The sequence below is a fragment of the Antedon bifida genome, chromosome 2 (genome assembly GCF_963402885.1).
Source record: "Antedon bifida chromosome 2, ecAntBifi1.1, whole genome shotgun sequence".
In the NCBI taxonomy this organism is placed as follows: Eukaryota; Metazoa; Echinodermata; class Crinoidea; order Comatulida; family Antedonidae; genus Antedon; species Antedon bifida.
Window position 1 is genome coordinate 1,028,267 of NC_136227.1, and position 13,350 is coordinate 1,041,616.

Consider the following 13,350-nt stretch of genomic DNA (forward strand, 5'->3'; position numbering starts at 1 on the left):
ACCAAGTGATACCGTTACCATTCTCACATTGGCCGTTTCATAGGGGAGATATTAACCAGTCCTTTGGATAAACATTGGAAAGAATTCTATGTTTCTATTCTGATACCTGCTAAAGGATACAATTTAACAATTGGTATAGTACATCTTTTAGATAATAAAAAATGTAATTTCAATCCTAAATAATTTTAATTTTTTAAAAAGTTGTTGATGACGAAGAAACATTGGAAGAACAAGAAGACGCAGAGGGAAGTCAAGACCACAAGGCAGAATTAGATGAACTAGCTGCCGAGGGAGAGCTATCTATTGAAGATCTAATGAAGAAATATGCTGGGGCGTATGATGACGAGTTTGAGGCGGAGTTAGATAGTGATGATGATGATGAACAAGAGGATGATTATGATGATGACACTATTACTGAAGGTGAGCTCATTGCCCTTTAATAAATAATTATAATAATAACGAACATTTATAAAGCGTTCTTTACCGGGGTCTCACAGCACAACATGAAAAGAATAACTATTGAAATAGGTGAAACATGTACAGTTTCCACAACAGTGTCTTTAATTCATTTCTTTATTTATCTAAAAGTAAAGTACTGATAATTTGCTGTTGTATTTTAAATTGTAAGAGGCATAAGACTTACTAGTCCTCTCCAGCTACCAAGTGAAACCGTAACCATTCTCACATTGGCCGTTTCATAGAGGAGATATTAACCAGTCCTTTGGATAAACATTGGAAAGAATTCTATGTTTCAATTCCGATACCTGCTAAAGGATACATCAATCATAGCGACTTTTGTCATTTGATGAAACAAAACCTTATTTAAACATAATCACTGTATCTTTTAATATTTATAATAAATAAAAATATTCCGTTTGTTTTTATAGAAGATACAGAAGAATCTGACGAATATGATGAATTGGAAGATATTGAAGATAAAGAGGAAGAGAGTAAGGAAGCAATGGACATTGAGTACTTACTTAATCCAGACAAAGAAAATAAGCAACCAACTGAAGAGGTAGGTAATAAGGTTTAAAATGTATTAAGATATGTACAAATGGATGAATTGACAAAATAATAAAACAGTTTTTAAGTACGGTAGTTTATATCAGCTGCTGTTTTTATGGATTTTTTTCAGAGCTTTCCAACTTTTTAGGTGATGATGTGAATAAATGTACAAAATTTCAAAATGTTTGCCGTGTTTCCAAAATGCATAATAAAACAATAAAATCTTTTAAGTTTACCCGATGTTAACATTTATTGCATGGCTGTACAATGAAAACTAGTTTACAAACGTGTTTCCGTTGACTCCTACCATCATTGATAAACTGTATTTACATATTCTTTATCTTATTTTTCCAAGAAAGACTTTTCATAATGTATAGTATTTACACTTCACAACAATAAAGTTTATCTTTGACGTCTATGTATATATTTTCATAGTCATTAAACTTTTGTTTTGTCAGAGTTCAAGTGATAGCAGTCCAAATAATGAGATAACAGAGTTTGCAGCCACTGCTCAGAGTATCCAACCAACAGGATATACACTAGAAACCACTGCGGTAAGGTTCTTGAGATTATTACAAATGTTTCGTCTTTTTTCAAAAAGCTTTTGTTTTTAATTATGTAAACATTAATACTTTGTAACTGTTTAAGTTCATTAACAATTTTTATAAAAATTAACGTTTCATTGAGAGAATTAATAAAAGGGGAAAACAGTTTGGTTAAAAAATGTTCTTTGACATTCTGTGGTTTAAACAATTATTTCAAAGTAAGAATTTACATACGTTAGCTCATTTTGTTAAAGAAAGGTTCAGTACTCAGTTAAGTGCCATATTGTAAGATCTCATACTCTGAGGAGGTTGATAGATAAATAGAAATGAAATTGGGGAAAAAATACCAAAAATAATGAAACCTATGTAATCAAGATTTTGACAACATATGCAATGAGAATTATATTTCATAACCAAACATGTGTATTTCTTTTCAGGTTAAAACAAAAGTTCCATTTCTGCTTCGACATACATTACGTGAGTACCAGCACATTGGTTTAGACTGGCTTGTGACAATGCACGAGAAGCGACTGAATGGTATATTAGCTGATGAAATGGGTTTAGGCAAAACAATACAAACAATAGCAGTACTAGCACATCTTGCTTGTGAAGAAGGTGAGTGTATACTTATTTTAGCCGTAACAATTACAGTATTTTATAACCTATATCATTTTGTTTTCGCAAAGGTATGATTAATAGTGTTATACAGTATTTTTTTTACAGTCTATATAGTTTTCTTTTTGCAAAGGTATAATTAATGGTGTTATTTAATCATTCTTTGAATGAATTGTTTTGTACAGGTATATGAGGACCGCATTTTATTGTTGTTCCTACTAGTGTAATGTTAAATGAATTGTTTTGTACAGGTATATGGGGACCTCATCTAATTGTGGTTCCTACTAGTGTGATGTTAAATTGGGAGATGGAATTAAAGAAATGGTGTCCTGCTTTTAAAATTCTAACTTATTTTGGCAACCAAAAAGAAAGGAAGCAGAAACGACAGGTGAGTTGCCACCATACTTAAATCAATGATCATGATAAACTTAGTCATAAACACCTAGTAAGCTTCTGGTCACAAATTCTAATGTGTTTATTTACTAATCCCCTCCAGCTACCAAGTGAGATCGTAACCATTCTCACATTGGCCGTTTCATAGGGGAGATATTAACCAGTCCTTTGGATAAACATTGGAAAGAATTCTATGTTTCTATTCTGATACCTGCTAAAGGATACATAAACAATATATAATTATTCAAATGAAAGCAAAACATTGATGTTTATAATTCTATTCTAGATCCTGCCAAATGATACAATCTGTAACTAATTTGAAATCAAAGAATATTGCAAGTTAAGCTCTGTCCACACTATCAAACTTTATGTGACAAAAAATGTGATGTGCCCAAATATGGACATGATATATATCACTATCACTGCCATATTTAAGCATATCACTACCATATTTGAGCATGTCAAACTAGTTTGATAGTGTAGACCGAGCTTTAGGTTCAATATTGTTATCTTTTTGTAGGGTTGGACAAAGTGCAATGCATTCCATGTTTGTATCACTTCTTATCAATTAGTGATTCAGGACCATCAAGCGTTTAGAAGAAAAAAGTGGAAATATCTTATATTAGATGAAGCACAAAATATTAAAAACTTTAAATCGCAAAGGTTTGTATTATTATTATTATAAATTATTTATGTTGTTAGTGAATCAATCTTCTATCGTGATGCAAGTTCTTGCTTTGAATAGAAAGGAACTACAAATAAATTGAAGAACATCCCCTCCAGCTACCAAGTGAGATCGTAACCATTCTCACATTGGCCGTTTCATAGGGGAGATATTAACCAGTCCTTTGGATAAACATTGGAAAGAATTCTATGTTTCTATTCTGATACCTGCTAAAGGATACAATTTGAACTTATCAACACTTATTCATTCATGCTTCTCATTTGACTCATTTTTTTTTTTTTTTCACAAAAAAATTATGAATAGCCCTAAAGATATTACAATTTACCTTTCATTGTATGTAAATAATTCTCTTTATTAACCAATGGTACGAATTACGAGATTACAACACACAGGGTCATATATTTACACATTGTTAATTACAAACCAGATTTAACATTTACAATCATACCTTTCATTGTGTTTGTAGGTGGCAAACGTTATTGAATTTCAACAGTCAGCGTCGTCTGCTACTCACAGGTACACCTCTTCAAAACAGTCTGATGGAGCTCTGGTCCCTTATGCATTTCCTTATGCCCCATGTCTTCCAATCCCATCGGGAATTCAAGGAATGGTTTGCAAACCCAGTGACGGGAATGATAGAAGGGAATACGGATTATAATGAAGGCTTGATAAAACGGCTGCATAAGGTAGGTACTTGATGCAATACAGGTTATCTGTTGTCTTCAGGGATGTAGCTTAAACAAATCTGAGGGTGGGTGTAAACAAATTGAAGGTGTAGAGGTGGGAATCTAGAATAAATTGGTTTCTCTGTTGAGTACTGTAAGGTAAATGGGGAATAACCTGTGACTTGCAGCCTACTGGGCTGAATTGCGCACAGGTGTGGACGACACATACCACAACGTTATACTCCCCTAAGGGTCCCTTCCTGTCGACCGCTGCCACCTAACGGCATCTGTTCGGCTGTCCACAGCGACAGGAGCTGAATAGACCAGTACTGGGTTCTTTAAAGTTCTGTGTTGTACCTGTAGTGCTATGTTGACCAAATGACCATTTGGTTGGTTAGTAGACGGACGCTGGCCCAGTTCTGTTCATACTTTGAAGGTATTACAAATTTCAAACAATATAAATTGTTTTCCCTAGGTTTTGAGACCATTTCTGTTACGTCGATTGAAAATTGAAGTTGAAAAACAGCTACCAAAGAAATATGAACATATTGTAACCTGCAGATTATCCAAGAGACAACGCTACCTCTATGAAGATTTCATGTCTAGAACTAAGTAAGTTAATTAGGTAGATTCTTAAATCCCCTCCAGCTACCAAGTGATACCGTAACCATTTTCACATTGGCCGTTTCATAGGGGAGATATTAACCAGTCCTTTGGATAAACATTGGAAAGAATTCTATGTTTCTATTCTGATACCTGCTAAAGGATACAATCTGTTCAAACATATTTAAATTTTCAATTCAATTTTCCAACATTATAAAATGTTTTTCCTAAGATGTGTATATTAAAAAGAAATTCAATTTTGTTTTTCTCTGTTTTTAGAACAAAAGAAACTGTAGCTAGTGGACAGTTTTTGAGTGTTATAAATGTTTTAATGCAATTACGAAAAGTGTGTAACCATCCAGACTTGTTTGAGTTGAGACCAATCGTGTCGTCACTCACTATGGCAGGGATTGTGTACAGGACTGCTGCCTTGGTAGTCAAAGCACTTGAGTATGATCCATTTAAGGTAATTTATTTTCATTTTCTTAAATTTTAAAGATTTGCTAACTTTTCTTCATGAACATTCTAAGAAACAACATTAATTTTGAAATTGTCAACCCATGTTGTAAAGTTTTAAAACAACAAAACAGTTTTGACAAGCATATTGTAGAGTAGAACATTTTATAAATAACATTTAAGTTGAAAGTGTTCAGTTATTACAATATTGAGATTCGAAAGAAAGTTTATACGTGTTGGTGAAAAATATTTAAAACAATTCAAGGTTTGTTTAATTTTGTGCTGTAAGTTTGTTTAAAAAACATTTTATAATATTAAGATTCTTTTTTTGCAAGTAATGTTATAAATATTTAAAAATTTTTTTTGCAGCAAATAAAGTTTGAATCATTTAACTTGTGTTTAGCTGATCATGAACTAAACTTAGCTGCATATGCTGCACACAGAATCAAGCAACTACAAACCCCAAGACCTCTAATAGAAGAGATCGATTCCCTACCTGAACCCCCAGCGAGACCAAACAAAGTCAGGGTAAAACCTGGCAAACTCTTCAGTCACATTCCAAGTAAAGAAACCGGTCGAGCATCACCTTCTCCGGCCGCTTCAACCCCTGTTACAACTACCACTGCGAGTGCGACCATTACTCAGGCCACGCCCGTTATACGGTCAGCCTCGCCTGCTGTAAGTCACGTTCTAATTAAGACGTCAACTGGTACCATCCTTCAACGAGCGTCAACAACGCCGCAAGGTAAATTGTTTGCATATTGCTGTGTGGTATAAAGTAGCCTACTGTTACAGAGATGTGTCCAATTAATAAGCCACTTTCCAAGGCCTCTTTGTCAGACATCCTTGTGGAGTATTTAAGAGGACAACCACCAAGTACCAAGTAAAGTGTATATACATAAAACTGTAAAACGAGCCCATTTATAAATTATTTATTATTCATTTTTTTTTAAAGGTTTGGTGTTGTCTGTATCTAGTCAGCATGTAACAAATGCAAGCACAACAGTATCTACAGCTGCTAGTACCATTAGTGCGCCCTCTTCAGTCACCTTGGTTTCACCGCAAACAGTTCCAACAACCACGCAGTTGCAGCAGCTACCTGGCTACACGATACCCTCCAGTGGCGTTTTACAACAACGGCTTATACTCCAGCCTCAGGTGAGATTTGTTTATTTATTTAATACCAGCTTTAGTGAGGTTGGCCTATCCCGTTCCATTGAAGGAACTGATCATTAAGCAATAAATCGCTCTGTCTGTCTGTCTGTCTGTCTTTATGTGACAAAAAAATAAAATGTGATGTGCCCATATATGGACATGATGATGTCATATTGCTACCATATTTGGGAATATCGCTACCATGTTTGGCCACATCACACTTTTTTTGTCAAACTAGTTTGTATACAGAGCTTTACATGAATTTAATATAACTGCTTGTATCACTGTTGTTGACGTACATTACTCTTATTAGCTCTTATGAGAAAATTGTGTTTTAAAAAAATGTAGGTTTTCTCTCTTTGGTTTTATACACTTTGTTACTATTTATAAATTCCTAATATCCAACTTTGTAAATTGGTTGTTCTCAACAGGGTGGTGGTCGTGCTCAGTTTTTAACGCATCCGATCACGGTGCAACTACAGGGCCAGCATGGGACAAGGATAGCTCTGCCAGCTAGTCAACTACGCCAATTGCCACAAGGTAGGAAAACTTATGAAATGTATTTTTAACCATTAGTATGCCTTAAGCTCTGTGTACACTTTATCAAATTTATTTGAAAAAAAAAAATGTGATGTGCTCATATATGAACATGATTGTCATATCACTACCATATTTGGGCATATCATGTCATATTACTAACATATTTGGGCACATCTTTTTGTTGAATTAGTTGACAAAAAACTGATGTGCCCAAATATGGTAGTGATATGCTTAAATATGGGGACATCACATTTTGTTGTCGCATAAAGTTTGATAGTGTGGACAGAGCTTTACATGTGTTTATCCAGTTGTAGTGCAATGGCTTGCAAGATGCAGCATACAGGCTACTCCCCTGTACTGAGGCATATTACAGCCTAAAGCAACCACAATCCCTGCTCACGAACTGAGAAATCAGATAATGTTTTCTCAGACCTCAAAATGGGATACAATAACAACATTTAAGAAATATATATTAAAACATTGAAAAAAATATACAAAGCGTTAATTAATTGAAGGGAGACCTTCAAATGTTATTACTTCGAGAGTTTTGCCTCTTAATTATTTATATTTAAATTGTTATTTTGTTTACTTTGAAAGAGAAAAAAATAAATGTTGTTGTGAATAAGTAATATGGTTTTTTGTAATTGATAGGTGGTATAGTGCAAATTGTTCAGACTGCTAGCGGTCAACAAATTTTACGAGGTGTCCAGCTGGCAACGACCACTCAGGTTGGCCAGTCATCCACCAATCAACAAATACTTACAACCAGTCGACCTGGGTCCTCACAAATCCAGTTGCTGACGCAAGGTTTACGCACCAGCACCGCACAATCACCGAGAACACAGCTTCTTATTACCACGTCTGGAGGTTAGTATGTCCCCCCGTTGTGTTGCTTTTTTATTATCAATATTATAACTGTAACGATTGTTTTTACAATTTTAAAATATAATAGAGATATGTGGATGTTGTTGATATTGTTGATATTTAAAAAAAATAAATGCTATTTTTATTGGCCAAATTACCAAAGCATGCGGGGGTCCAATTGTACCCACATGCTGTGGACCTGGCCACAAATTAACATCCTTTAAAAGCACTTGCAATTCACAAATGATGTGTTCTTGAAAGCTTCTAGAGGATTACATATATAATGTCCTGTTTCCTATACTAAATTTTAACAATAATGATGTTAACAACATTTATTATATGAACATTAATGATATCAACTTAACAACATTTATTATATGAACATTAATGATATCAACTTATCAACATTTATTATATCAACATAATGATATCAACTTATCAACATTTATTATATGAACATTAATGATATCAACTTATTAACATTTATTATATGATCATTTATATCAATATTTTGTGGTTTTCTACCAACAGTTAATTCAAGTAGTGGTCATGTAATTAAGTCATCAACAGCAGCTACTCAATTGTTAAGTGCAGTGAATACCGTATCATCATCTGGTAAGATCCAACTTAGTAGCAACCTACCTGCTTCGTTAAGACCGGTGGTACGTGTGTCTCCTCTCAACACGGACAACCTTCCCGCTTCATCTACCTCTATTCTTTCAAAAGGTAAGTAGGAAGTTTACTAATTATAAGATTTTCTCATGTGATGTGCCCATATATGGACATGATGATGTCATATCACTATCATATTTGGGCATACCACTACATATTTGGGCATACCACTACATATTTGGGCACATCACACTTTTTTGTCAAACTAGTTTGATAGTGTAGACAGAGCTTAAGCAATGTCATCACAGAAGCTTCATAAACTGCACACTATTGATCTGCTTTCTGTATGGAATAAATTTTAAAGATTTCAGAATTGATGGTATATTTATGAAGTTGTCATTTTTATCTTTTACAGCAACTGTGGTATCATCACCATTACCAACTGTAACATTAGCCCATTCACAAACTAAAACTGTAACAACAAGCGGGTTAGTGTTGAAGGTAGCTTCACAACCCAGCTCTAATCAGAACTCGGCTGCTAGTCTTATTTTAAGCCATCCTTCTTTAAAAACGAACTCTGTTGCAAATGTCTCCACGACAATGTCGCGTAAGGATTCAACACCGATGGCTATGGTGTCTCCAGCAACTGCCATCCGTCTGACGGATGTCGCCAAATCCGTTTCATCTTCGGATTCAAAACCAAAAGATACCACGACGACGTCTGATACCATTACGACAAAAGCAGCATCTGGAACCGCTGCGACGGTTGTTACGTCGATGACGACGCCGAAGACGAGTACGACAAGTTTGGCAAAAGGAAGAACGAGATCTAGTAGAGGAAAAATAACTGAATCTGATCCTAAGAAGTCTCCACTGTACCTTGTAAGTTGGACCACCATTAAAACTTTTCACTTGTACTTGAACAATGAAATGAACTAATTCTAACCCACTTACTCACTCACTTGACTTTGCTTTGGAAAGCAACACCATATTTGTTATGGTTTTACAAGTGCCTTGAGCAATTTGTGGAAATGTGCACTTTATAAATTTCATTATCTTATCTTAAATGAATAAATGACACTTTATAAAAATTCAACTAAAAGAATTCACCTCGACAATTGTAAAGCTCTGTCTACACTATCAAAGTGTGATGTGCCCAAATATGGTAGTGATATGACATCATCATGTCCATATATGGCACATCACATTATTTTGTTTGTAACATAAAGTTTGATAGTGTAGACAGAGCTTAATTGTATTGACAGTTATATCAACTTTTAAATTTAATTTCTTTGCAGGAATCTATTGTGAAAGAGCGTGAAGAAAGACAAAAGGCTACTCTACAACGCATAGCAGACATCAATAGTTGGCGATGTGGAGCCAAGCCTGTGTATGGACAAGACCTCTGCCGTGCTGTCTCCATCATTAACTGCTTAGATACACCACAGCAACTTAAGAATGTTTTTAGTGGTGTTGGATATTTTAGTTGTTATAACACGCACAATCATCCAACGCCGAACCGCTCCGATTTTTACTTTAAAACAACAAAATTCTTGGAAGATTCTATAGAAACACCTGAAGTTAAGATTAAACAATTGCAACCAATTTTTAAAAGGTGAACATAAAAAAATATTTTCAAAAAAATATTTTATTTATAACAAATTTGTATTATTCATATTTATTATTATTTGTTTACATGGCATTTAGAAGTTCCTTTTTTTAAACAATAGTTTTGTTTTTCCCAAGTAAAATGCATTGATGATCCAGACTAGAGTCTCTGAAAAAAAAAGAAATTGAAGACGATTTTATGCATCTGAGCATTTACTTAAATATTTGTAATAACTTAAAACCTATTCTCAAGATTCCAGGCATAAAAATAAAATTTTATTGACCATGATTTTTATATTTGTTTTTGTTTAGGTTTATGATGACTGTGAACCCAGTATGGGCGCCGTCTGTGTCATTGCACACATCAGCAAATTTCAGTGAAGCCTTGCATCATAACTACATTCAAGATGTGCTATTCAATGAGTTAAACCCAAGGACTAAATGCTTGTATCACTTACAAAATGCTAATAGGCTGCAGTTTCCAGAGCTAAGACTTATACAGTATGATTGTGGTAAGTGTGTTGTTGGCAGCAAGTATGCCTTAGCTCTTTGTTGAATAATGGCCCATTTACACAGACGAGCGGTAACGGTAAGCGAAAAAATGCCTAGCTTGTCCCACGTAGAAACGTGCCCGTCCGCTCTGCGTTGTGTGTAAATGGTCATAAGGAATAACATAGATTCTATATTTTTTTTACCATTACTGCTTATCTGTACAAATTGGCCTTAAGATATTAAGGCCAACAAAGACAGTTTTTTATGATGAGGCCCGACAAAACGTCATGAGTCGTCTGTGCTGTCTGAGTTGAATCCCGTCTTGAGATAGTGTCGAGTGTAGTTTTAAGGTCGTGGGAAAAACTTTAGACATGTTTAATTTTCGCCCGATGAGACGAATCGTCGGGCATCGTCGTACAACGCTGTCTGAGTTGGTTTTAGAGGGAGTCTTGTGAACAGGCTTTCCACCTTTGAGAAGAATAGTCTTTGACAATATACCTAACGTTTGACGTTAATAAATGTTCTTTGAATTGAATATTAAAACAAATTCTTGTTTTTTTCAGGCAAACTGCAAACATTAGATGTATTGCTACGACGTTTAAAACCAAATGGTCATAGAGTATTAATATTCACCCAGATGACCAAGATGTTGGACGTACTTGAGAAGTTCCTTAACTTTCATGGTCATACTTATCTTAGGTTGGATGGTGCCACTAAAGTTGAAGCACGACAGGTACAGTACCTTCTTTTAATCTTTAGTAAAACATTTAAATTGATGAATTGATTTTTATTGGCCAAATTACCAAAGCATGCGGGGGTCCAATTGTACCCACATGCCGTGGACCTGGCCACAAATTAACATCCTTTAAAAGTGTATTTGCAATTCACAGATAATGTATTGTTGAAACTTTATAAGGTTTACATTCTTTTGTTTACATTGTGTATCAGAAATGATGTTAAATTGCATATTCTTAGTAGATACTAACTTATTGACATATTTACTTAGATGTTGATGGAACGTTTCAATGCGGACAAAAGGATCTTTTGTTTCATCTTGTCGACCCGTAGCGGTGGTCTTGGTATTAACTTGACGGGAGCCGATACAGTGGTGTTCTACGATAGTGACTGGAATCCCACAATGGACGCCCAAGCTCAAGATCGTTGTCATAGGATTGGACAAACAAGAGATGTCCATATCTACAGGTATGTTGCATATAGTAGGAAAGGAAAAAACACATATATAATTATCTACCTAAACCATTACGAATCAAATCATCAATATAAGCAGAGCAAATTTCTCCATGAGAGTATCCCTTCTTTTGTTCCTGAACCTAACATTTTTTAAATGATTCCCTCTAAAAAGAACTTGGGTGTATAAATGTTGGGTTTGGCAAAACATGTAAAAGCATCACCAAACTGCAGCACTAAAAACTATACATTTAATTACTTAAAATCTCTTCCAATTCTGAAATGCAATGATGATTCAGACTAGAGTCTCTGAAAAATTTAATTTGGAGATATTTATTTTTAACTGAGCATTTCCTGATAGACCAAATTATGAGCCATCACTTTTAAGACCTTATTATACTATTGAATGTTACAATGTTATTTTTCTCTAACAGACTTGTTAGTGAAATGACAGTAGAAGAAAACATCCTAAAGAAAGCTCACCAAAAGAGATTACTAGCGGATGTGTCCATTGAAGGTGGCAACTTTACTACTGCATTCTTTAAAAAGGTAATAATTGTAAATGTTTTAAAATGGAAGAAAAAAAGGACAAAAACTACCCATAGTATAACCTTAATTAAATCCAAAGCTCGGCATTCACAAAAAAAATCTCACTATTTTTAAGATGTTTGTTTTCACTGTAACGACAGCTCTTTCATGTAAAATGCATTGATGATTCAGACTAGAGTCTCTGAAAAAAAAAATGAAATTGAAGACAATTTTATGTATCTGAGCATTTACTTAAATATTTGTATGCTACTTTTCTTATTGTATAAATATAATTAAATTAAATAAATGAATATATCAATTTGTAATTAGCATGCACTGACAGAGTTGTTTGAGAAACCAGACGAGCCAGAGAGTAAGTCAGAGGTAGAAGTAGCCAAGACATCTCAAAGCTCTTCTGTAGCTGTCAAAGAACTGCCAACACCAGTGAAATCTAATGAAGTATCCAGCAAGGAAGACTCTGCTGCAAAGATGCCCCCACCAGAAAAGACATCTAGTACACCTAAACCAGATCTCTCACAGATTCAATTGGAACAGGTAAATAAAAGTTGAACATTTAAATCTTGGATTACTTTGAAATGTTAGTACATGTAGATGTTGAAGTGCTAGTACAGAATTTGTTAAAGCTTTGTCTACACTATCAAACTTTATGTGACCAAATAAATGTGATATGCCCATATATGGACATGATGATGTCATATCACTACCATATTTAGTTATATAGCCACCATTTTTGGGCACACCACATTTTTTTGTCAACTAGGTTGATAGTGTAGACAAAGCTTATGATTTTCGATTGGCCAAATTACCAAAGCATGCGGGGGTCCAATTGTACCCACATGCCGTGGACCTGGCCACAAATTAACACCCTTTGAAAGATAATTAAAATGCACAGAAAATGTGGTTTTGAAAGCTTTTAAAGGTTAACAAATTTTATTAGTTTTGATAGAAAACCTTATACTCGGTTAATTTAGGACTTTGACAAAAAAAAAATAGATATGAAAAGAAACAAAAGCCAATTAAAAAGAATATTAACATTCTCCATTATTTATGATATAGAGTTCACAAATTATACACTTCATCAGTTGATGTGTTGCTAGGATGGTGGTTAGGATTCTTTTTCAGCCACTGTGTGGTTTTACTGTATAGTCTAGGAGACTGGAAAGGAGTCTAAACTTTCTCCATTATTTCTAAAGGCTCTGTCTAAGGCTGAGGATGAAACAGACGTTCAAGCAGCATCAATGGCGCACGCTGAACAAGTGGCAGAATTGGCCGAGTTTGACGAGAACATTCCATTTGATGGTGAAGAAAAAACTGTTAATAAAGAGGAGCCCTCTAGAGTGGAGATAGAACTGGCACAGCTTGATGAACAGGT

General features: G+C 34.6%; 1 protein-coding gene and 1 non-coding gene across 6 annotated transcripts in view; both read left to right on the top strand.

The window, feature by feature from the left end:
* Positions 1–13,350, top strand: part of LOC144835261 (helicase domino-like) — a 32,502-nt gene that overhangs the window by 6,482 nt on the left and 12,670 nt on the right. For all 5 annotated transcript variants that reach the window (XM_078690324.1, XM_078690325.1, XM_078690326.1 and 2 more), the window contains 22 exons: positions 202–420; positions 888–1,018; positions 1,467–1,562; positions 1,991–2,168; positions 2,420–2,556; positions 3,082–3,224; positions 3,713–3,932; positions 4,387–4,523; positions 4,794–4,980; positions 5,340–5,715; positions 5,926–6,128; positions 6,557–6,665; positions 7,317–7,532; positions 8,061–8,255; positions 8,557–9,023; positions 9,440–9,756; positions 10,062–10,261; positions 10,805–10,974; positions 11,248–11,444; positions 11,864–11,978; positions 12,288–12,512; positions 13,172–13,348. In XM_078690324.1, coding sequence (XP_078546450.1) covers positions 202–420; positions 888–1,018; positions 1,467–1,562; positions 1,991–2,168; positions 2,420–2,556; positions 3,082–3,224; positions 3,713–3,932; positions 4,387–4,523; positions 4,794–4,980; positions 5,340–5,715; positions 5,926–6,128; positions 6,557–6,665; positions 7,317–7,532; positions 8,061–8,255; positions 8,557–9,023; positions 9,440–9,756; positions 10,062–10,261; positions 10,805–10,974; positions 11,248–11,444; positions 11,864–11,978; positions 12,288–12,512; positions 13,172–13,348 — 4,415 coding nt within the window. The remainder of the gene's footprint in view (positions 1–201; positions 421–887; positions 1,019–1,466; positions 1,563–1,990; positions 2,169–2,419; positions 2,557–3,081; positions 3,225–3,712; positions 3,933–4,386; positions 4,524–4,793; positions 4,981–5,339; positions 5,716–5,925; positions 6,129–6,556; positions 6,666–7,316; positions 7,533–8,060; positions 8,256–8,556; positions 9,024–9,439; positions 9,757–10,061; positions 10,262–10,804; positions 10,975–11,247; positions 11,445–11,863; positions 11,979–12,287; positions 12,513–13,171; positions 13,349–13,350) is intronic.
* Positions 11,713–11,779, top strand: LOC144836527 (small nucleolar RNA SNORD52). Its single transcript, XR_013611354.1, has one exon. It is a non-coding gene; the product is annotated as a small nucleolar RNA SNORD52 (small nucleolar RNA).